At 31.3% G+C, this 22,054-nt stretch overlaps 2 protein-coding genes, 1 long non-coding RNA gene and 1 other non-coding gene across 9 annotated transcripts; 3 read left to right on the top strand and 1 right to left on the bottom strand.

The window, feature by feature from the left end:
* Window positions 1–3,316: 3,316 nt before the first annotated feature.
* On the bottom strand, window positions 3,317–5,464 carry LOC123916820 (serpin-ZX-like). Its single transcript, XM_045968382.1, has 2 exons — window positions 5,030–5,464; window positions 3,317–4,206 (listed from the first exon to the last, which is right to left on the bottom strand). The coding sequence occupies exons 1-2, from the start codon at window positions 5,423–5,425 to the stop codon at window positions 3,421–3,423; spliced, it is 1,182 nt and encodes a 393-aa protein (XP_045824338.1). The 5' UTR covers window positions 5,426–5,464; the 3' UTR covers window positions 3,317–3,420.
* A 1,120-nt stretch (window positions 5,465–6,584) lies between these two features.
* Window positions 6,585–21,132, top strand: LOC123916818 (DNA-directed RNA polymerase III subunit RPC8-like). 5 transcript variants are annotated; one of them, XM_045968379.1, is made up of 8 exons: window positions 9,059–9,202; window positions 18,035–18,287; window positions 18,391–18,486; window positions 18,896–18,983; window positions 19,525–19,603; window positions 19,741–19,810; window positions 19,891–19,980; window positions 20,835–21,132. In XM_045968379.1, the coding sequence occupies exons 2-7, from the start codon at window positions 18,177–18,179 to the stop codon at window positions 19,906–19,908; spliced, it is 462 nt and encodes a 153-aa protein (XP_045824335.1). In that variant the 5' UTR covers window positions 9,059–9,202; window positions 18,035–18,176; the 3' UTR covers window positions 19,909–19,980; window positions 20,835–21,132. The 5 variants fall into 5 exon arrangements, with proteins under 5 accessions (XP_045824336.1, XP_045824335.1, XP_045824333.1 ...); XM_045968378.1 differs by lacking the exon at window positions 9,059–9,202 and adding an exon at window positions 16,250–17,171; XM_045968380.1 differs by lacking the exons at window positions 9,059–9,202; window positions 18,035–18,287 and adding an exon at window positions 6,585–6,715.
* Window positions 8,882–8,954, top strand: TRNAN-GUU. The gene has a single exon. It is a non-coding gene; the product is annotated as a tRNA-Asn (tRNA).
* On the top strand, window positions 12,028–14,611 carry LOC123916821. Of its 2 annotated transcripts, XR_006812263.1 has the most exons (4): window positions 12,028–12,070; window positions 12,997–13,046; window positions 13,380–13,476; window positions 14,316–14,611. It is a non-coding gene; the product is annotated as an uncharacterized LOC123916821 (long non-coding RNA). The 2 variants fall into 2 exon arrangements; XR_006812262.1 differs by lacking the exon at window positions 12,028–12,070 and having other exon boundaries at window positions 12,866–13,046.
* Window positions 21,133–22,054: the final 922 nt, after the last annotated feature.

Raw genomic sequence — 22,054 nt, 5'->3', positions numbered from 1 at the left:
ATTGGAACGAGACACATGACATTTAAATTTTTAGCAATATAACATTTCGATGTCAACTAATTGGATTACCTGTGAATCAAAAACCTAGTTATCAGAAAAGGATTATTAAGTTGCTACCAATTCTACCGATAAGAACTAAAAAAAATAAATTGACCAAATTGAAATGTAAAACTCTTAAGAATTTACATGTCGACAATGTAACAGTTCAACATCAACTAGTTAGATTAACTATGACTTAAAAAAACATAGTTCAAATGAAATGACTATTAAGTCTCGACTAATAATGTCAATTGTGTCAACAAAAATAAAAAAAATTTAGATCAAACCCTTCAACTTGAAACATAGTTTCATATGTAAACTTATCTAATTATACATACTTTATTAAGGAATTCAATTTTTCTCAATCAAGTCGTTCAATATCACTTAATTGGACTAACAATAACTTATGAATTTAAATTTTGACAATCAAGCATGTCTTGAACAATATCAAAAGTTCATTTACAAAACTTTAGTATTTTTTAATATGAGACGAATTAAATATGAATTTTCTAAATCAAAATATCAAGATAAAAGTAACGAATATTTTGACGTATAAATCAAGTTTTGTGCTCCTTACTTTTGGACAAACTTTTTATAATACGCTATACATATTTGCAAAATCATCCGAAATATACATCAACTTTACAACATGACCAGAATTGCATGCATAAACATTTTGTGGGGATCAAAACATGACATTTTCTTATGAAGATGAAAAATTAAATTTAGTAATTTTGTATCGATAACAAACTTATTTAACCCTATAAAATATAACGAATCACTAAAAATTAACAATATTACAATAAAATGTATAAACAATAAAATATATAAACATATTAAAAAATTTAAGTTTTTTATACTAAAAAATAAATATTTTTTAATAATTATATGCACTAATGATTAGGTGGTAAATGAATATTAATCTTTATAAACTAATAATATTAAAAAAAAATTGAAAGGTAATAATATTGAAATATTAAAATCGTAGTTATCAATCATATTAATAATTTTAATAGTTTTTTTTGTTTGAATAATTAAAAAAGTTATTAAAATCATATTTTAATTTTTAAGAAAATACAAAATACTAAAATAATATTATTTATAAGATATTAAAATATTTGAATTTGTTGAAAATCATATATAAGTTGAAAGATATGATGCATGATTTGATTTATTGTGGAAGGATACATTTACCAATATTAAAAAGTAGTGTTTAATATAAAAAACTTAATAAAGAAACAAAATCTGCATTAATTTTTTTTTTGACAAATCTGCATTAATTACTATATTACTTGTTAACCACATCAGCGGTGTACCGGTACACATCCACATAATATGTGTACCGAAGAATTCACCAAATAAAAAATAAAAGAAATAAATAATGTGGTTCAATTTAGATACTTTATTTTATACATTAATATTTATATAATTGATTTTATGCATATTAATAATACTTTAAAAATTAAACAAACCCTTAATAATACTAGACAAGGTCTTTAGTAAAACAAAATAAAATAATAGACAAGGTCATTCACGGTGTAGTTTTTAAGGATTTCTAAAATAAAGTGTATATAAAAAATTATCTATAATTATTATTCCCTCCGTTTCAAATTACTTGTCGTTTTAGAAAAAAAATTGTTTCAAATTACTTGTCGTTTTGATAATTTAAGGTTATATTTTGTCTAAATATAAATTCCAAATATTTAGAGTAGCTGTTGAAATCATAAAAGATTTAATATATATTTGAAAAACTAAGGTTTTATTCAAAAAAAATTTGGTACATAACATATTAATTTTTTTTTGTACATAATATATTAAATTTATTGGAAAGAGAAAGTACATAATATGAAAATAGGGTTTTGTTAACATGTGCCCTCAAGGCACATGTTAAGATATCCCAATATAGAATATCAGCATTTAATGATACAAGAAATTAAATGATTTAAAAGTTATAATGCACAAATTAGCATTTAATAATTTCTATTTTTGCTTTCTTAACATGTGTCTTAAGGTGCAAAAATACCCTTATCTTAATTTCTTGTTTTTTTTTTCTTTCTAAAACGACAAGTAATTTGAAACGAAAGGAGTATGTTTTTATCCAGTTTCTATTAGAAATTGGTATGAATTTCAATTTATCTATGGGTTTTTTTTTCTTTTACTTTTGGGTTATGTGGTTTTATCTAACGAGCTGAACCAAGTTATTCGTAAATTTAAATGAGCTGAGATTGTGCTAGAAAAGAAGATTAAGTCAAACTATTGAATTGAGTTTTCAGCTGAAAAAAAATTGAACCTAACAAGCTCAACCAAACTTTTTGTGAACTTGAAACGAGCCGAACTTGTGCTAAAAAGAAGTTCGTACTTTTTTTCTTCTGTTTTTTATTTATTTTTTATTTTAAATATGTAAGTCGTATTTGCATTGACGACTTTCTCTTCTTTTAGTTTTTTTTACAAACTTAATCAAAAGGTGCAAATTGCACACAATTCAAATATTACACACGGTTTACATTTAAAATGAAAGAAATTTCATTACACAAATTCAGGGGAGTGCTGAGTTTCAAATTCAGTAGTTGGAGGCAAGGTTTTAAATAAAGGTCCGTTACCGCGAAAACAGCCGCGACAAAAAGGTATTGGGGCCTAGCATTACCGTTTTTCACCGTTTTTATATGGTGAAAAAAAATCACGCTGAAACGCCGTTACGGCCGCGACGAAACACCGATACAGCCGCAAAGAAACGCAATACGGCCGCGACAAAATGCTAATAGATAGAGATTTCTATTTTTTCCAATAGAAATGCATAAAAATCACATTTTTAATACAAATATGAACATAAATTATAAGGTGTTATATCTTTTTAACTCTTTCCAAGTTCAAAACTTTACATTTATCTCATATTTAAGTTGTTATACATATATCATAGTACAAATAATTTTAATAAGATTTGTGCGATATTGTGATTTATTCACACCACGACGACCGTATTTCATAACGCAACAGCCGTAACAGCCGAAATCGCGAAATCCTTGACGCGACCGCGATCGTGACCGCGACCGCTATTTAAAACCTTGGTTGGAGGTGACCGTGGAGAATCCCAATTAAACACTCAGATACTCGTGACTGTGGATAATTTTATGACTTTGCTTAAAAGTTGAAAAAAAAATGGAATTGGCGGGTAAGTCGTATCTGACGGTGACGACTTTTCCCGTTTTGGTAAATAATTTAAAAAATGCACATATTTGATAATAAGCTCTCAAAAGTACATTCTAATCAAGTTGCCAATAAGTAAATACAAGAATCTGGGACAGAAGGTGTATAATTTATCTCACCTGTTCAAAATTATTGTGTTTTTTTAAAGACGTGAAGTCCAATATAAGTCGGTTACAATTACCCATCAAGAGGATTGAACACTTGCCCAATAAAGAGTATTTGTTCAGAAAAATCTTCCCTTATGAGAAACAAAAAAGGATGATCAGCAACAAAGTCTATCTGAGGCGGAGTGAAACCACCCCACGAAGACCCAGCCATTGTACCAACTGTTGTTGCGGCAGCTTCAGTGCCTTCTTCTTTTACTTCAATGAAAGACTTGTGAAATATTTTAGAAACATAAAGGTCTTTATCCATAGGAGAGTCCACCATTTTTGTTACACTTCCAGGGTAGAAAGGTAGATCCACTCCTAGTTCCTTCAACACATTTGAAGTTTCAAGCTCAAATGATATTTTAAATTTGGGAATCCTGAAGTCACCTACTTCCACTTTTTTATTAGGAAGCTTGCTTTCTAGGAACTTAGATTCAGAAGCCAACTTCTTAATCAAAAGTGGGAGACCATCCTTTGTATCAGGAAGGAAAAAATACATAGAAAATCGACGTTTATCTTTGTCTTGTTTATAAGGAAGGCCAAGAACTTTGAAACCATCGAAAACACTAATAAACTGATCTTTCGTGCTAGTTATGAAGGGAACCTTAACTGAGTTGTCATCGTGAATATGAAAATCATATTCTTTCGTTTCCAAAGCATCAAACTTCTCATCCCATGTTCCTTTGAAGTACAATGCATTTGCAAAGATGAGTTTGGTTGTGCTATCTACTGCTCCACGTGGAACCATAGTTTCAATAAGACCATTTGTCTTCTTTTTCCCCCACAAATTTAGTTCTTCAATCACTTTACCAGCCTTTAACACAATATAAAATACCAAAAGATCAATTTAATGAGCATTTCAATTGAAGAATTGAACTCTTTGCTAGTCTAACTATTATATTCACATATTCTGTTCCTAAAACAGTTGGATACAAATACATATACGAGACACTAATGAGGATAGACTTTTTTTTTAATAACAAATATATTATATATGAAAAGTAAAATGAACAATAGAAAATTCAGAATACAAAAAAAGGGTACAAAGCCAACACACCGAAAGCTAAACATTTCTACCCAGCATAACAAGAAGATCCAAGGACCCCTCAGAAGAGAGAAAGAGAGACAGGATCAACCACCAAAAAAGATAGACCAATAGTTGTTAGTCGAATGCTAAATGATTGGGTAAGTTACTTACAAAGTTTGTAGTTGGCTTTCTATTCAAATTTTGCAGAACCAAAAGTTCTATACTGTAGCAAGCAATTATAAAAGCTACACATCTTGTATCCTCAATTTTACACATTGTTACAAAACCTAATTTTTCACTCATCAAAATATTGTCATTTTTGTCTATAAAAATTGTGATTTTTTGCCCTAATTTCAAATCTACATAGAAAATACAACTTTGTTTATCACCTTTGGGGACAAAAATCACCACTTTTTTAGTCCTGAAACTAGATTAAGACCAAAACAGCAATAATGTGTGAAACTGATCAGAACCCAAAAACCTAGATTTTTTAACTAGGGAGATTGAAATCCTGTTTTTTAATTACAAAATAGGAGACAAAAATATATTTAATTTAACTTAAGAAATCAAAAGTAAATAGAAAGAAAGAAAATCCATGACTGATACATACCTTGGTTTTGAAATCAACGTAAGCCAAATCAGCCTTATAATCTGTAGTGACAGATTTTTTGAATGAAGGTTGAAGAGAAAGAGATTGTTCAACCCACACACCATTAACAAAAGAAAGGTGAGGTCCGCCAAAGCGAGATGCATCCGAGAGTGTAGAAGAAATAAGATGAGAGGAAAAGGAATTGAGATGATCAGTTGAGTTGGCTTTGAGGAATGTGAGAAGCTGTTGTTGTGTTGGTCCCTCGGATCCGACAGCCATGATGCTGAGTATGGTGAAGAGTGACAGGGGTGAGAATACTATGTTGTTATTCTGAAATTCTGGATTTGTAAATAAATGTGATGTCAAGTTGAGTGAAACATCGGTTTGGTAATTACCGACTGCTTCACAAAAATCCATTCTTCTTCTTCTTTGGATTATGAATGAATCTTAAGTATGTTTTTGCAGCTACAAGAATTAATTTTGATACTTTTAAACGGGGTTTTACAGCTTTTAGCCTAGAAAAGATTGACAGAGGAAAAAAAAAAATTGAAACGAATAAATTGTTGTTGAAATCAATTGGTGTGAGTGAGTAAGTAGTACGGATTAGATTTATATTTATATATAAGAGTCGGCAACAACTTGACTACCCATTTCATAAAATTTGGTCAAGTGTCATCACACATCCTACATGTCTTATTATTAGCGGTTGAGAATAGTGTCACTTATAATATTATGAAAATATAATTAATTTTTAACTGTGGCAATACATTAATTAAGGTCGGAGGCAGTATTTGGCCTTAAAACTTATTTAGATACATTGGATAAATAATATATTTGACCTTAATTATAGATCAGATAAATTAGCTATTTAATGAATCTATAAAGTGAAAATTTGCCTATAATTAAGACCTAAATATATTTGAAATTTTTCAATTTTTTTAAAACTTATTTATTGATTAAAAACAGATTTATTAATTTTTTAAAAACAAAAGTTTACTTTTGTCTAAAAAAAAAAAGTTTACTTTAATTTTATGAATGGATTGGTTTATATTTTATAATCAACCCAATATTTTTGTTTAACTAAGCTCAAAAATATTTTTTAATTGGCCCAAAATATCTTTTATGCACCTTCTTTTTATTAAAAACTTTAAAATATCTAATAAATATATATTTAAATATAGTGGAGATTTTTATCACTGTCACACGATTTAATCTAATGGCTACAAATTATTCTTTTCATTCTCATATAAATATATTATTCTCGTAAGATATCTCCCCATATATATATATATATATTACCAACAATGAATTGATAAGGGAATTGACCCCTTTAAGATAAGCAAAACACATCAAGTCCAAAAACACAAATTCGAACTCTATTTTTCGAAATGCAGAATCCGACCCACATAAAAACATACTTCGCATTTTATTTTTCGAAGTAAAAAATTTCAGATTCTATTTTCCGATTTTCTTCTTCTTTTATTTATTTTTTGCATTTTTCAATGAATTAAAATTTGACATTGAAGTTGTATTGGTCAAAGCAATAAATACTTTCTGTTGCAGTTGTATTTCTCTGTGTAACAGGGTTTAGGCTCAATGTTCTATCTCAGTAAGATCGAGCATAAATTGACCCTGCCTCCTTATCTTCTTGCCCTTCCCATTCGAGAAGCCATACTCTCGGAGCTTGAAAGGCTTTTCTTGGATAAGGTTTACTAACATTTTCAATTTACTTTACGACTCATTATATGTAGTTTATTTGATTTATTTCAGCTGGCTTCATTTTATGTTTCTTTAATCATGTTAGGTTATTGCAAAATTGGGCCTTTGCATATTTGTTTATGATATCATATATTCATATCCATTAAAGGAGGGTCTGTCTTCCCCGGTGATGGTGCTCCAACCTACCTGGTATGAGTTTATGGGTTGGTTTTGAACTTTTCGTCATATGATTGGACTTGAATTCTATATAATGGGACTATGAAGTTGAATGTTGGTTTTTAGGTCTAGTGAACTATTTTTCTACTTTGAAGTGAATTGTTTAGCTTTATTTTTCTACTTTGAAGTGAACTATTCAAATTTGTACTCATATAAAAAGCTCAGTTGTTTACTCGCTGAATCTACTATTAAACTCATTTACCTGATAATCTACGATAAAATTAAATAAATCTACATGATAATGATCCTTAAGTGTTGCAAAATCATTTTAATGATGAGATCATTCTAAATCATAGAAAGTTAATTGTGTAAGGCCCAACATATTTTGTCAGAAAAGAATCAATATGCAATATCATGTGAAGTTCATAAAATAGATCCCAAAATTTCTAACATATTAGTATTTTTTTTTTGGTTATCCTTTAACTCTATCCTTGATAGATAGATAGATTTAGAAAAAGTCGCCAAATTTTAATTGTGGTTGAGGAGTTCTAAAAAGTTGCAAGTTAATACTGTTGTCAACATAAACAACTATGAATTTTAGCTTGGTATTATGAGTTGTCTAACAATAAAATGTTGACCTCTCAGAACATCTGACATTAAAATCACTGTTACAAAATTGTATAATTACTCATAGAAATGTTAGTATATGTTTTTCACATAAAGTTTTATTTTTTATTTTATAAAACATAAATATCTAAATCTATTAATAGTTTAGCTTATGGGAGAATAGTGCAATTATGGAGCAATTTTTGATAGAATATATGGTCTATTTGAAATGGTGAATTAGTGCTTGCCTGCATCAATGATGGATTGAAAATCAGTTATTTAAATGTTGAAATTCCTACTAACATTATAGGTGCAAAAGTCTCAGAACTGGTGGATGAAAATTACTGAAGTTAATTGTGCTTTTCAAGCTTGTTTAGGAAATTCCTTCTGTCATATTGGTGAAAATTCTTACTAACATTTGGATGAAAACAAGCTTAAAATTACTCTGTCATACTAATTTACATTATGTTATGAGTATGAGAAGTTGTATTTTGAAAAATATTAGATGGTGGCCCCCCTGAGGTCGATTTAGTTCACCTCAATATAGATTCTGCTATTAAAGGTGGAATAAATGCAAGGTGTGGTGGTGTGCTTAGAGGAGATAATGTCGAATATGGCTAATGGTTGTGCGAATGCAATGGCGAATATGGCTTGTGAAGGTGGTATCACTTTGATTTTGTATGAGCACTGTCCTTCTCAAATTAGTTCTGTTTTTACCTGACTTTAGTGATATTTCGGCTCCGCGAGTTGTAATGCGGTACCTTGACTCTTTTCCTGATCAGCTTCAACCTTCTTGTTATTCCAAAAATAAATAAGTAAATTAGACTATGTTTTGAAATCCCAAATTTGGAGTTTATAACTTATAAGCTCTTTTTTTTTTTTTGAAAAAAAAAAAACTGTTTGGTAAGTTTTTTTTTTTCTTTTCACGAGCTTATTATTTTTATAAGCTAAATCCAATTATGTTATAGCTTATTTTGATAAGCTTTCAATTATAACTTATTTTGATAAGCTAATTCAATTATGTTATAGCTTAAAGCTTATCGCTTATTATGTTTTCTTACAATTGTACTCATGTCATCTTATTTGTAAATATTAAATATTAATTAATTTTTTTTATGTTATTTCACATCTATAATCTAGTTAACCGTAAATTTTACTACTACAAATTCAATTCACTAGCTTATTAACCATAAACTTTAAATCAATTCATTATAAACTAATTTATCAACTTTCCGTTATTGTTTGGCAAATAGAACCTTAATACTTTGATTTTTATAAAAACTCTTATAGGGAAAATGAACGCGAGAGAAATACCATAATAATAATAATCCTTATTATCACAAAGTCGTTAATTAAGGGTTAAATTAGTAAACAGACGAAATTATCCCATCAGCTGGAATAGCTCAGTTGGTTAGAGCGTGTGGCTGTTAACCACAGGTCGGAGGTTCAACCCCTCCTTCTAGCGAATCTTTTTCGTTTTCCTTGGCCCAATTTTATATGCGAAATTACTATAACACCCCTAGTATTTTAAGAAAATTACAAGTTTATCCCACCCTCTTCTCAATTCTTGAAATCCTAGATAATATGATTTTTTCTACTCACACCCCAAAAAAATCTTGGTAAACTGCCATCTACGTCGCCGTCGCTTAAACCGCCATTGTCGTTCTCCGTCGCATTCATCTCCATCTACATTTCTGAAACTCAATTTGAAAGGTAAGTTTTTGAGTTACCAATTCATGATTCTGTGATTTCTTTGAGTTCGATTGTGAATCTGCTGCAAGTTCCTCATGAAATTAGGTTGATTTTGAGTTTCATCTATCAATTTTGATTTGTGTTTGATTTTCTGGGTTTGAAGTGGTTAACGTGAATTCATTTCACGTACAGACGTAATTACTGGGTTTGCTTGTGTACATATGTAAACTGAGTTTGCGTATTATATATGTGAACTAAGTTTGTACGTTCAAATTATTCAATTTTTGTTCTGCTCAAATTAACTTGGTTATGCATGTAATTTGTTGGAGTCAGACTAAATCCAAATCCTTCCCAATTGATGTCAGCTTGATTATTTTCACCTATACCATTGCATTTACTTACAAAAATGGGTGATCAATGAATTGAAAATTGATAGTAATAACTTCTAAAAGAAAAATTGTACCTTTCAAATTTATTTACTCTGTTTCAATGGTTTTAGATTGGCAAAAATAAAAAAAGTAAGGAATGGTTTTATATTTGTTCCGCACACAACTTTGTGGACAATTTAGAACTGAAGGAACAATCACATAATTAATAATGTGAGAAAAAATCCTAATGAAATAGTGAGAGGAAATAAAATTAATAACTTGATTCCCTGGTGATTGTTTTCAACAATAACGAAAGAAGTTTTTCTGCTGGAGCTGTCGGTACAGTGTTGGCGTTGAGTTTTTTTTTTTGTTCCCTGTTGGCTGTGTTTCGCTGTGTTATTATCGAATAGGGGCCTGGCTTGCTGTTTGTGCGGGTTTGTTACTTGGTTTAGGAAGGACTATATGGTTTTTGTCTGATGTTTCATGTTTCTTAGCTTGGTGGCTTGTATGTTGCAATGTCTGGTAGGATATAGGAGATGTTATTAGCTTTTGTGTTGGCAAGTCATCGTTAGGTGATGTTATATTCTCTTTAACGTTTTGTTTCAATTCCCTGTAAGCCTCTAGGCAGCTTGTATACTCTCTCCAACTTAGGCATATCTTGTGCTTTTAGTTGTGTTTTATAAATGTATTTTGCTGTTTAAAAAAAAAACCTTAATTTTGTAACTTTGAAAGACAAAGTAAATAAATCACACATCCAACGACCAATACTATGTCCTTGCACACTTTGCATTCTCTCAATTTACCTTCAATTATGTTAGATTGTTAGCTCCTTAGGAAGATGACATTCGTGTTACCTCCATTGTATTGAGAGTGAACAATCTGACTAATGCAAAAATGGCGTGGACCAATTGAATTGTGCATTTTGAGGTTCCACTTCATCTCTAGGTGCGTCATCATTTTCATTTTTCATGTCCATTTACTACAGAAAGAAAAAGGAAAAGAAAATTAAATTGATTGAAAATCATGTGTAAGTTGTAGAAATCTATACTATAAGTAATGAGAGTGTACATAGATAAAATAAAAAATAAAAATAAATGTAAGTGTGAACTGAGTTTAGATAATATTATGTGAAGTGAGTTTACTTAGGTTATGTAAACTCAGTTTACACGTTCTTACGTAAACTAATTTATTTAAGTTTACTAAAATTAATTAATTGACCGATGTAAGTGTGAACTGAGTTTACATAAGGTAAATGTGAATTGAGTTTACATAATGTAAGTGTGAAATGAGTTTACGTAAACTTAATTAACGTAAACCCTTAAACTACCGATGTAAGTGTGAATTAAGTTTACTTAAGATTATGTGAATTGAGTTTACATAAGTTATGTAAACTCAGTTTACAATTTAGCATTAGTTGTTTATCGTGCAAAAAAACTCAATTTACATTCACTAACCTAAGCAATAAAACATGAAATTTACTATGTTACGAGTTCATCGTGCAAGAAAACATGAAATTTAGACTTATACCACTACAAGAAAAGTGTGTTTTAGCTTCAAACTTTTTAGCGTCGGCCACGACACGGACGCTAATAGCGTCACAAATACGTCTGTTAGGTGGACACTAGAGCTTTTCTGCATTTAATTTTAAATTTTAAATGATCATTACATATAGTGTCCGCTCTGGCAGACGCTAAGTCAATGCTAAACAAAAATCAAATATTCATTAAGTCATAACGTCTGATTTGTTAGACTCAAATATTAAATAATTTTAAATTTTATTAAATTAATTTAGTAGCATCAGCTTTCACGGACGCTAGAGACTAAATTAATATTTTAATCTGATATTTTAACTTTAATTTTTAACCGGGAAAACTTTTTATCTCCCACACTTTTGATTTTCGCCAAATGTTTTGTTTTTATTTTTATTTTTATTTCCCTCTTTCTTTTTCTCCCAACATCTCAAATACACTCTTTTTCCCTTTCTGAATTGTAAATCTCATGGAACCCTATTCCTTTTCTCAACCCTACAAAACCTTAATCTCACATGAACAGTTCCTCAATCTCACCGAACTCCTTAGCAATTTATCAATCTCAATCGAACCCATTTTCATCTAGGGTTCACCGCTCAATCGAACCCATTCACCAATCTTGCTCTATCTCAGAATGTGCCGCTCAATCAACATCGTGTGATTCTCTCGCTCTCACAGAATCCGCCGTTTCAAGGTTTGTCCCTCTCTCGTTCAGCTTTTGGTACCAAGGCTTTATATTTGTTAGCAAACTTTGTTTTTATTATCGTTTTTGGTTTGTTGGTTACAGGAAGGAAGGAAGAAGTTTACAAGGTTCTTATGCGCCGTAACTCTGTCTATGTTACCTTCATCATCGCTGGCGCTTTCCTCGCAGAACGGGTTTGTCAATATTCCCCTTTTCATTTTCTTCTTATTCTACAAATATGTTTTTGTCATGGAAGCAAGCTTATGAAAGATTGTAATTATTAAAGCAAGCTTTCAAGTTTCAATTCAGGGTAAGAGTTCATGAACACATTTGTAATTCCATCTATATGTAATTCTTATTTGTTTTTAAATATTGTGCTCTCTAATTGACTGAGGTGGAATCTGTTCATTCAACCTGGTCTTGTCTTAGGTAGTTGAGTATATATAACTTGCATAAACTATAGGACCTGTCCTGACCTAAAAGCAGGACATGGGTGGAAGAAACTCAAGGACATATGGAAACCCATTTGAAGGCATATTTGTTTTCTAGTTCTTCTCTTGTTTGAAATTTTGTGATGATTGTTAGTTGAAGATGTTACAAGTGTTATCTAATCTACTACAAAGACACTTCATGTCCCTAATATTTTTGTGGTCTTAAACTTAAGGAATATTATTATGATTTGGTAGTTTATTTATGATTCTTGTTAACTTACGATTGGGATTTGAATGAGGAGTTAAATTTACTAGATAACTTTTTTTTTTCTATATCTTTAGATGAAAATTGAAACCATCTACAAAAATGGCCTTATTCTGATTTGGTAAAAGCAATTGCACCACCGTGAATATAGTACATATGCTACACATGATTTTGAATTAATCATGATCATATATGTGTGTTTCTAGAGTATGTGTATATGACTCTCTTTTGTTTGATGATAAATCCGTCACAATTATTTGTTTTGAGATTTGGCTTTGTCATTTGGTTATGAAGAAGGTATTGTTATGCTCTATGGTTTTTTCTGAAATTGGGTATTGATATGCCAATCTCTAAAGTTGTTAATTTTCCTTCTCTTCACTGCTATAAAAAGAAGAGGCAGATTAATCCTTTTTTTTCTCTCTTAAACAACTTTGTTGTTTTCAATGTTATGTCGCAAGCCTTTATTGAATACTAATAAATCACGTGTAGTATTGTTGATGAATTTACTCTATGATGATTAATCTATTTTGCAATGTGCAGAGGCTGCTCTAGGTAGTAGAGAAAAGGATTCAATCGAAGCTATTTATAAGGTAAAAATTTGCTCCCTTTAAAAATGGTATGATCACAAATGAATTTGTTTTGAAAGATGTATCTATTTTCTTGAGCTTTGTGTTGTTCTACTTTGGTACTTCAAACTTTGTCAATTCTTTCAAATTTAATTTTTATATAGTATATATATATATATATATATATATATATATATATATATATATATATATATACACATGCATTTACCTTATGTATTTTGTCTAGATTAGGCGGATTGATGGTTGATGTTTGATTTCCTTTGTGTTTATATTGATTTTTTGTTTGTTTTTAAGTGTTTCTATTTGTGTGTGGAATGACTAATGAGATGTGTGCAGCATGCTGAACTTGCATAAGCCTTTACTTCTCTACAAGTGTGATTGGGAAATCGGTCCTTATGAGCTCCACTTTTTAAATCATTCGCGAATTGGAAAGGTATTACCTCATGCATTTTAATGAGTGTGATCATGTTGTACCATATGAAAGACTGCCATATTTATTAAAAGTCTGACTCGAGGACCTAATTGGTTTTGGATCACATATTTCACTCTTTTGAGCATGTTTTTATGTCATTTTCCTTAACCTTCTTCCAAACATACTTCTGTACTGGTGCTTTCTGACTACCACCCATCTCTTCGTCCTTGCCCTGGTTGGCCCACTGTTATTTCCTACTACTCTTTTTTCTCTTGTTTCTCTCTCACCCTAGTATATATGATATGATGGTTCTTTTGACCCTGTGACTTGTTCGTCCGAGTTGTGTGGCTTAGTTGCAGGTGCTGATTTGGTTTGGGTGGTATATATATATATATATATATATATAGGTTGTATTTTCCTTTTTTCTACCCTACCTATATCATGAACTGTTGTATTTCATTGAGAATTACTTTGGCTGTATTCCCTTGAGTTTGAAATTTGTTTTTACTCTTTGAATTGCCTCATGATTAATTTAGCCACTTTTGTGTATAATTTCCATGTTGTTACTGATGATTTGGAAGTGCTTAAAAGTACAAGTGTCTATTATGGTACTCTTTGCAACCTTCAATTTTAATAATATACCATATTAATTATTGCTCCAATACAAACTGTGATTGATAACATCTTAAGAAATTTGATAGTAAAATGGGTAGTTGCTTTATGTAGAACACGGTAATTAGTAGATCAAGAAACCGTTAATGTCCATTGAATATATGGAAGTTTGAGTTGAACATAATAAAGTTAATTTATTTGAGTAACTTATAATGATGTTATAGGGGTATACTTGTGTTCAATGACAGGAAAGGAAGATCAAAAGAAATGCAACTTGTAAAAGGGATGCTTCGTAAGTTATCCAGACATGTAGTAATCAACACTATGCAAACGTCGTCGTCATGAGAGAATTTATGTTTGCCACAATTTTGTCTTACAAATTATGTTTGGTTTTGATAGTTTTATGGTGTAGACTTTACTTTCGATTTGTTAGACATATACTTGGTTTTTTTTTCTTAGTGTTGTTGTATGACATAATGGTTGTCACTTTTAAGATTCTCAAAATTCAGTTTCACACTACGTTTAATTTGTTTGTGGGTTGAGATATTGTGGTTGTCACTTTGTATATATATGACCATGACTATTGTTTTATGGATCTTTGTGGTGGGAGAGAATTTTACTGAAAAAAATATATATATTTATTTTAATAATAAAATAGCGTCCGCCAAACAGACTCTATAGGCAACATTGAATAAAACCAAACCATTTGTATAGCGTCACACAAAAATGGATGCTACTAGCGTGTGCCGTATACTATGATTGTAGCTTCGGCTTAGCGTCTCCTCAGACGGATGCCAAATAGCGTCTACTGGACGCAATTGTCTTGCTTCGGGCATTTAAGCGTCTATTGCGTGATGGACGCTAAGCTGACGCTAAATACCTTGTAGCGTCCGCTTTTGGCCATTTAGCGTCTCATTTTGGCCGACGCTCCAAAGCAGTTTTCTAGTAGTAGGTTATGTAAACTCAATTTATATTTACTAACCTAAGCAATTGTTGCAGGAAAACATCATGAAATTTCCCATAAAAATAAATAAATAATATCATAGAATTGAATGAGTATAAACTCACTAACCTCTTAATGAAATACCTTCAAATTCGATCTTTAATTGAAATTAATGACACATCAATGGGATTTGTGAGAGAGAAAGGTTTATGTGAGAGAGAATAGTGAAGCAGAAGCATTAGAAATAGGGCTACTTATAACGTGAAAGAGTGAGACAAGTGGTCTGTTTTTAAAAGCTTATATAATGAAGGGAAGTTTTGGTTAAATTTTGATGAAATTTGGGTGTAACTAATTTTTTTTGGGGTGTGAGTAGAAAAAAGGAAAATGCTATTTTACAAGTTTAACTGACTTGCTCTTTTTTGGTACAAAACAACCTAATGAATTCAATTAGTTTTCTTTCTCTACTGCTAGCAAATATGTATTTATCATCTTCTTTATTTATTGCCGCTTCATAATCAACCATGAATTCACGGCAGTTGCTATCACCGACAACCATTCTTAGAGATAAGTTTGGTTATATACTTTCGCAGTTGTTTCTAATTTTGCAAATTCTCCACCAATACTAATAGCTATGGTTCAGAGAAATAAGTGTTTGAAATTAGATTTTATGTTTTTGAATAGATGATTTTGATCCAGATTTTCCTGGAATAAAAAGTAAAAATCCCTATGTTGACTAGGTATGGGTAATATAAAATTTAAGGTACGAGTAATATAAAATATTAGAAAAAATTTTTTTAAATGAATTATTATCACCATGCTTTGAAGATTTAATTTTGTTTAGTTCACGTCTCAACTATTTTCATAAAAAATGATAGATAATTGAAATATAATAAAAAATTATAATATTTTAAGAGATTTTTTAATAACCAATATGTTTATTCCGTATTCATCGTTATAAATCAACCAAATAAAAATGGATACTGAATCAGTGCGTATCATACGGATACGGGTATCATGGAGTATCCGGTCCTGGTACTTATCCAATACGGATACTTCACCATTTTAGGAGTACCCATGTTACATAAAAAAATCATTTGGAAGGAGTTCAGGTTCCCTCCATTTATTGTATCCTCCATTTAGCCTATTAATTGCATAGATTTATGACATGTGTAAAAAAAAGATCTAAGGGCTGAGATCAAAACTTTACAAAATTTCCTTGTTACTTTTCCCTTCCACATTGATTACAGAACTCCGTATTCCTTTCATCGCCGCCTGCCGCCGCTTCCTCTGTCCATCTAGCGCACCAGAAATTGCGTTGCATCTTCCTCTTCACCGTCGAGTGAACCCTTTTGATTTACTCCTCTTTTGATTTACTCCTCTTCCTCTTCGTCACCGCTCTGTTTCAATGTGTCATCCTCAATGACGTTTTCCCATTCTCAGTCTCTACTTCTTGCAATTCATTCTTCTCTCTGATTCATGACTCATTCTGAAATTTGAGTCATTGCTAAGCTTATAACACTTCTTCTAGGAAATTTAATTTTGTTAGGTCACAATGATGTAATTGGCTTGTATTTGCTGAGTTTGATTCTACGGTTGTTCAAATTTATTTCAATTTTGTTGTGGTTTGTCCCAAGTATAGTGAAACAAAGAACAATTCCATCATACAGTGGCCTCTAGGATGGACGGCGGCGGCGGAGATAAGAGAAAGAGGGAGTTCGGTACAAGTGAAGGGAAAATTGAAAAGTCACATATCAGAGTAGATGCATTCTTCTACGGAGTACTAGTTTTGTGAAGTTTTGATCTCAATTCTTAAATCATTTTTTTACACGTGTCATGTATCCATGCAATTAATAGGCTAAATGGAGGACACACTAAATGGAGGAACCTGAACTCATTTGGAAGGTGTTTACAAGAAACATGGCGGTGGTTCTTTTTGGTTGTTTGTTGTTCTTCCTATTTTCTTTTTAATTTTTATTGAAAAAAAAAATATAAAAGCTAGATCTATTTTTTTTTTCCGGGACATATAGCATTTCTCTAGAAAAAATCCAGATAGTATACCCGCTCCGCTTCTCCTCCCACTCTAGTGTGTGTAACTGCCGGCTACGCTTGTCTCACCGGTGATGGCGAAGCTTTCTCCCTCTCTGAAACGCTCCGGCGACCGGTATGCTTTGTCGCTCTCTGTCTGATTGTTTTGTTGGTTGAAGGAGTGATTGTACATTCCCCTTTTGTTTGGATTGTTTTGTTGATTGAATGAGTGATTGCACAATGTTGATTGTTGATTTTGTTCCTATCGAAATTCAGTGATTTTTTTTTTTTGTTGACTGTGTTCTGTTCTTGTTCCGTTTTTCTGTTCTTCTTATCGTTGTTAGTTAGCTTATGCTTTCCCTTTTTCTTTGTGCTTTGGATTGAGAGGTATTATATATCAATTTTGTGCTTATTACGACTTAAATTTTGTATGCAATATAATTCTTGTATCTAATTTATAGATTTATTGTTTTTCATGGCTCCGCCACTGGTGTTTGATAATTGGTATAAGTTCTGAAATATGATTCACTTGTATAATGGTAGATAGTGGATATCATATTGGTGGTATCTTTATTACTTATGTTGTCTAAATGTCTAATTTATCACCAATTTATTATTTTGTTATGCTAAATTCGTAAAGAATATCGGCTTCTTTGGTTTTGGTTTGTGTTTGATTTCTATGTTTCCAAATGTTGATTGCTCAAATTGGGGGAACTGTTTTTTATTTTGGCTATTTTTATGAAGGTGTTTAGGGTAAGAATCTAAGAGTTTTGATATGGAATTAACTCATTTTTTTGTTATTGGTTTCAATCATTTTAAGGGCTTTCCGTATTTTCATGAATAAACAAAAACGGTTGCTACATCTAAGAGTCAATAACATTTTATTTTTTTTTAGTTTATATTTATTGTCTCTAACTGCAATCTCGGTCGTGCCACGATGTCTCTAGTTCATATATTTCCCACTTTTAATCCTCTGCTAAAAGTAACTTTTTTGTGCAGCACAACAGCAACTATATTAGAATCAGAAGAATTTGTATCTCACTTTGACATTGAAGTTGTATTGGTCAAAGCAATAAATACTTTCTGTTGCAGTTGTATTTCTCGGTGTCTTTCTAGCTCTCTGTAACAGGGTTTAGGCTCAATGTTCTATCTCAGTAAGATCGAGCATAAATTGACCCTGCCTCCTTATCTTCTTACCCTTCCCATTCGAGAAGCCATACTCTCGGAGCTTGAAAGGCTTTTCTTGGATAAGGTTTTTAGCTACTAACATTTTCAATTTACTTTACGACTCATTATATGTAGTTTATTTGACTTATTTCAGCTGGCTTCATTTTATGTTTCTTTAATCATGTTAGGTTATTGCAAAATTGGGCCTTTGCATATCTGTTTATGATATCATATCCATTAAAGGAGGGTCCGTCTTCCCCGGTGATGGTGCTCCAACCTACCTGGTATGAGTTTATGGGTTGGTTTTGAACTTTTCGTCATATGATTGGACTTGAATTCTATATAATGGGACTATGAAGTTGAATGTTGGTTTTTAGGTCTAGTGAACTATTTTTCTACTTTGAAGTGAATTGTTTAGCTTTATTTTTAACTTCGTTAGATGAAAAATCTCCTACATAAAATTCAGTCCTTAAATTTTGTTTTATGGGCACAAATTTGATGCCATACTATTATGTTATAATAACAAGTTATTTACTGGAAGTTTTGGACCTACAAAAATCAATTGCTTTCATTTCTAAATTCTTTACTCGTTACAATTTTCTGATGTACATGGCAATGTTTTGTAGTTTGATGGCAGAAGGTTTTGTGATTGTTTTTGAGTATGCAGTAACTGTATTCTGGCATTTCTTGCAGGCGGTATTTAATTTGATTATGTTTCGTCCATTTACGGGGGATATTATTACTGCAAAACTAATTAGATCTGATGCTAATGGCTTACGCTGTATGTATTCAATTTTCAGCCGGTTCCTTGATTGTAATTATCTCTTGACATATGTAATTTTGCTCCATATATAAGATTGTTAAGATTTTACATCATCAGTTTATTGAGCCCATCTTTTTGACACCAAACTTAAGTTTTCTTTCATACTATTTGTTAGGTATCCATTTTTAATTTAGTTTCTGATGAGGAAAATAAAATTTTTGGTTTGTACTTAGCCCACATTCTATTGCTGTTTTGGTTTTTAGCCAATTTTTATTGGAATACGGGTTTCATTCAAAACTTAATTTGAACCAATGTTAAATATTTTAACTCAAATCCTATCCAGAATTTCCATAGAGATTAGTGAGTGTGTGACCCTGCAAGTTGAATTGTCATCAATCTAATATTTATATTCATGTTGTGACACTGACAATAACCTACTATTTGCATCATGTTACAGTGCTATTCAATATTTGCATCCTCCAAAAATATCACTGATTATCAATTTTTGTTGTATTTAAAGATATTCCCTGCTTAGTAATTATGAATTTGTGATTGACAGTATCCCTTGGATTCTTTGATGACATTTATATTCCTAAACATCACATGCCCGACCCAAGCCACTATGTATCAACAACTAGGTAACGCTACCTCTATCCAATTTTACTTTTGGGTGAACTATAAACATAATACAAAGCATATCCACATAAGATATTTTTCTCTCTGTACATATTCCCTCTGCTAAAACATCATGATTATATGTTGGTCAAATTTGCAGTACCAGTAAAACAGGCACATGGTATTGGGATTACGGCGAAGAATCATTTGCTATTGGTGATTCTGAAGAGGTTAGACTCCTTTTTCTTTTATCTCAACTGTATGCTTGGACAATAAAGCTGAAATGAAGTTTTGGTTACCAATGTGGCAGATCAAATTCGCAGTTTAAAGTGTGAGTTACCCACCTATTCCAGTTGAGCAACCAAAAGACTCAAAGCCATTTGCCCCAATGGTGGTTAATGTAAGTAGTTATTATTCCCCATTTGTGGCCTCTACTTTCTTCATTACATTGGTTCATGCATTTCTATGATTATTTTAAATTACATGATATATATGGCTTTTTGAATTGTACAGACCGATCGTATTTATGTGCCATGAATCATGATGTTCATGTTATGAAAATAAATACGATGGGGGAATTTGTAATCATTATGAAATCGGGTGCTAAGAGTTTTATTGATTATTTTACTATCAATTAATCATTATGGTTCTCCAGGTCACAAATTTACTATAATTATAATTTTTGTTTTATTATAATCTGATTCAGATGTCATTTGTGTTGTCCTTCAATTAATAATTGACGATGAATTGTTGACTTGTGATCTTCCATGCACACAGAAATTTTCACTCTTTTCTTTTGTGTTTACCACGAATATTTGCCGTGGTGGGTGGGCGTGGATCCTTTCTTGTAGTAAAAAACACGGGTGGTCATATTTTTAATCCCCACCATTCGATCTCTCTATTCTCCATTTTTTAAACACACTCTTTCAGATATATTAGGTGAGGGCTTGATATTTAACATGAGAAAAAATAACATGAAGGGATCCATTCCCTTGCCCCGGTGGATGATTCAAACCCTAATATATGTATGCCATGTTTTAAAGTAGTTGTAATATGATCACATATCTTGATTGTGAGCCAAAATCTCATCGGTTGCATCATTGAACAAACTATTTTAAAAAAATGTGTTTGAACTACTTGCCGTATCAATATATTTTGTAGAAGATAGATTAAAAACCTAATAAACAAGCATTTTATCAAAACTAAATAAGCATTGCACATTGATGGAGGATTGATTAAATGTCTATTTTACAGGGATCATTAAATCAGGATGGTCTGGGCCCTATTGCTTGGTGGTAATGAATTCCTTCCCAGGTTTTATTCATTTTCAAGATTACAATTAGAAGAGATCAGTCCTTTGGATCGAAGAAATGTGGTCGTTATTTAATGGTTTGCTCATGTCCCTGTGGACAACCATGGAATGCGATTTGATGAATTTCATTTTTCGGTTGCTTTGTAGAGTATTTAGTTTAATTGGATTTTAATTTTATTGGGAACTCATACATCCTGGATAGCTACTACCATGTTGTAAGAAAGATAGTTGGTACCCATACTTATGTTTTTCTTTCGAAGGAACCCATACTTTTATTATTTCGTGGATGTAATTAATTAGTTACCATTGACAAAAATCTATTGTGAGAAGTAATGGTATTTTCCACACAAAAAAAGGTAATAATATAAGAGTGTAATAAAGATGAAATGTAAAATAGTTTTACACTGACGTCCAATAAAAGTTCATGATATTAACACGAGCTGATTTTGTAACTACAATTAAAAATAAATGTAGAATGTTCAATTCTCGTTAGATGTTAGTGTAAAGTATTTGATATGGAGTTGATTTTCTCCTGTGGACAAAAAATGGAGGAAAAAATGTGAAGAAATTTGGGCTCTCAATTTCTTTTCTCAATAAATCAATGGCTGAAATTAAAGCACAAAAAACACTGTTGTTTTAATTAGTATTTTTTAAGCTTCTATCTCTTCCCGATTCTCCCTTTGCTTCAACCATGAAAATTTTTCCTTCAAGCACCACAAAATACTGAGTGATGCAGGAAAAGAAATCGCAACCCTTTTACCTACTACATATTAAATGATGCAGAAAAAATCTTCAATTGCAGATTGTTGTTTTTTTTCTTCTTATAAATGAAACAGTTTATTATAATTTTACATTATTGAACATTACCAAGTACATAAAATAGAAATCTTAAACCCATCTTTAACCTTACTTACAATCACAACGCCTCTATTTCCAACTATCTTCAAGATCATCTTCTTGTGAACGACAACATCCTCCTACTACTAGCTTCTTTCTCATTAAAGAGAAAAAAAAGTTGATATTTCTTCACATTATTTTCTCCTGTATTTGTCCATGGGAGATAATCCGCTCCCATTTGATATCTTGCAAAAAGACGCATCTAACAATTCGTATTGAAGAGGTTAAAGAGGCTCTTTTTGCTAGGGTGCTTGTAAGGCTCCTG

The sequence above is a fragment of the Trifolium pratense genome, linkage group LG3 (genome assembly GCF_020283565.1).
Source record: "Trifolium pratense cultivar HEN17-A07 linkage group LG3, ARS_RC_1.1, whole genome shotgun sequence".
NCBI lineage: Eukaryota > Viridiplantae > Streptophyta > Magnoliopsida > Fabales > Fabaceae > Trifolium > Trifolium pratense.
Note: the sequence above shows the minus strand (reverse complement) of the source record. Positions and strands in the feature narration are given on the sequence as shown.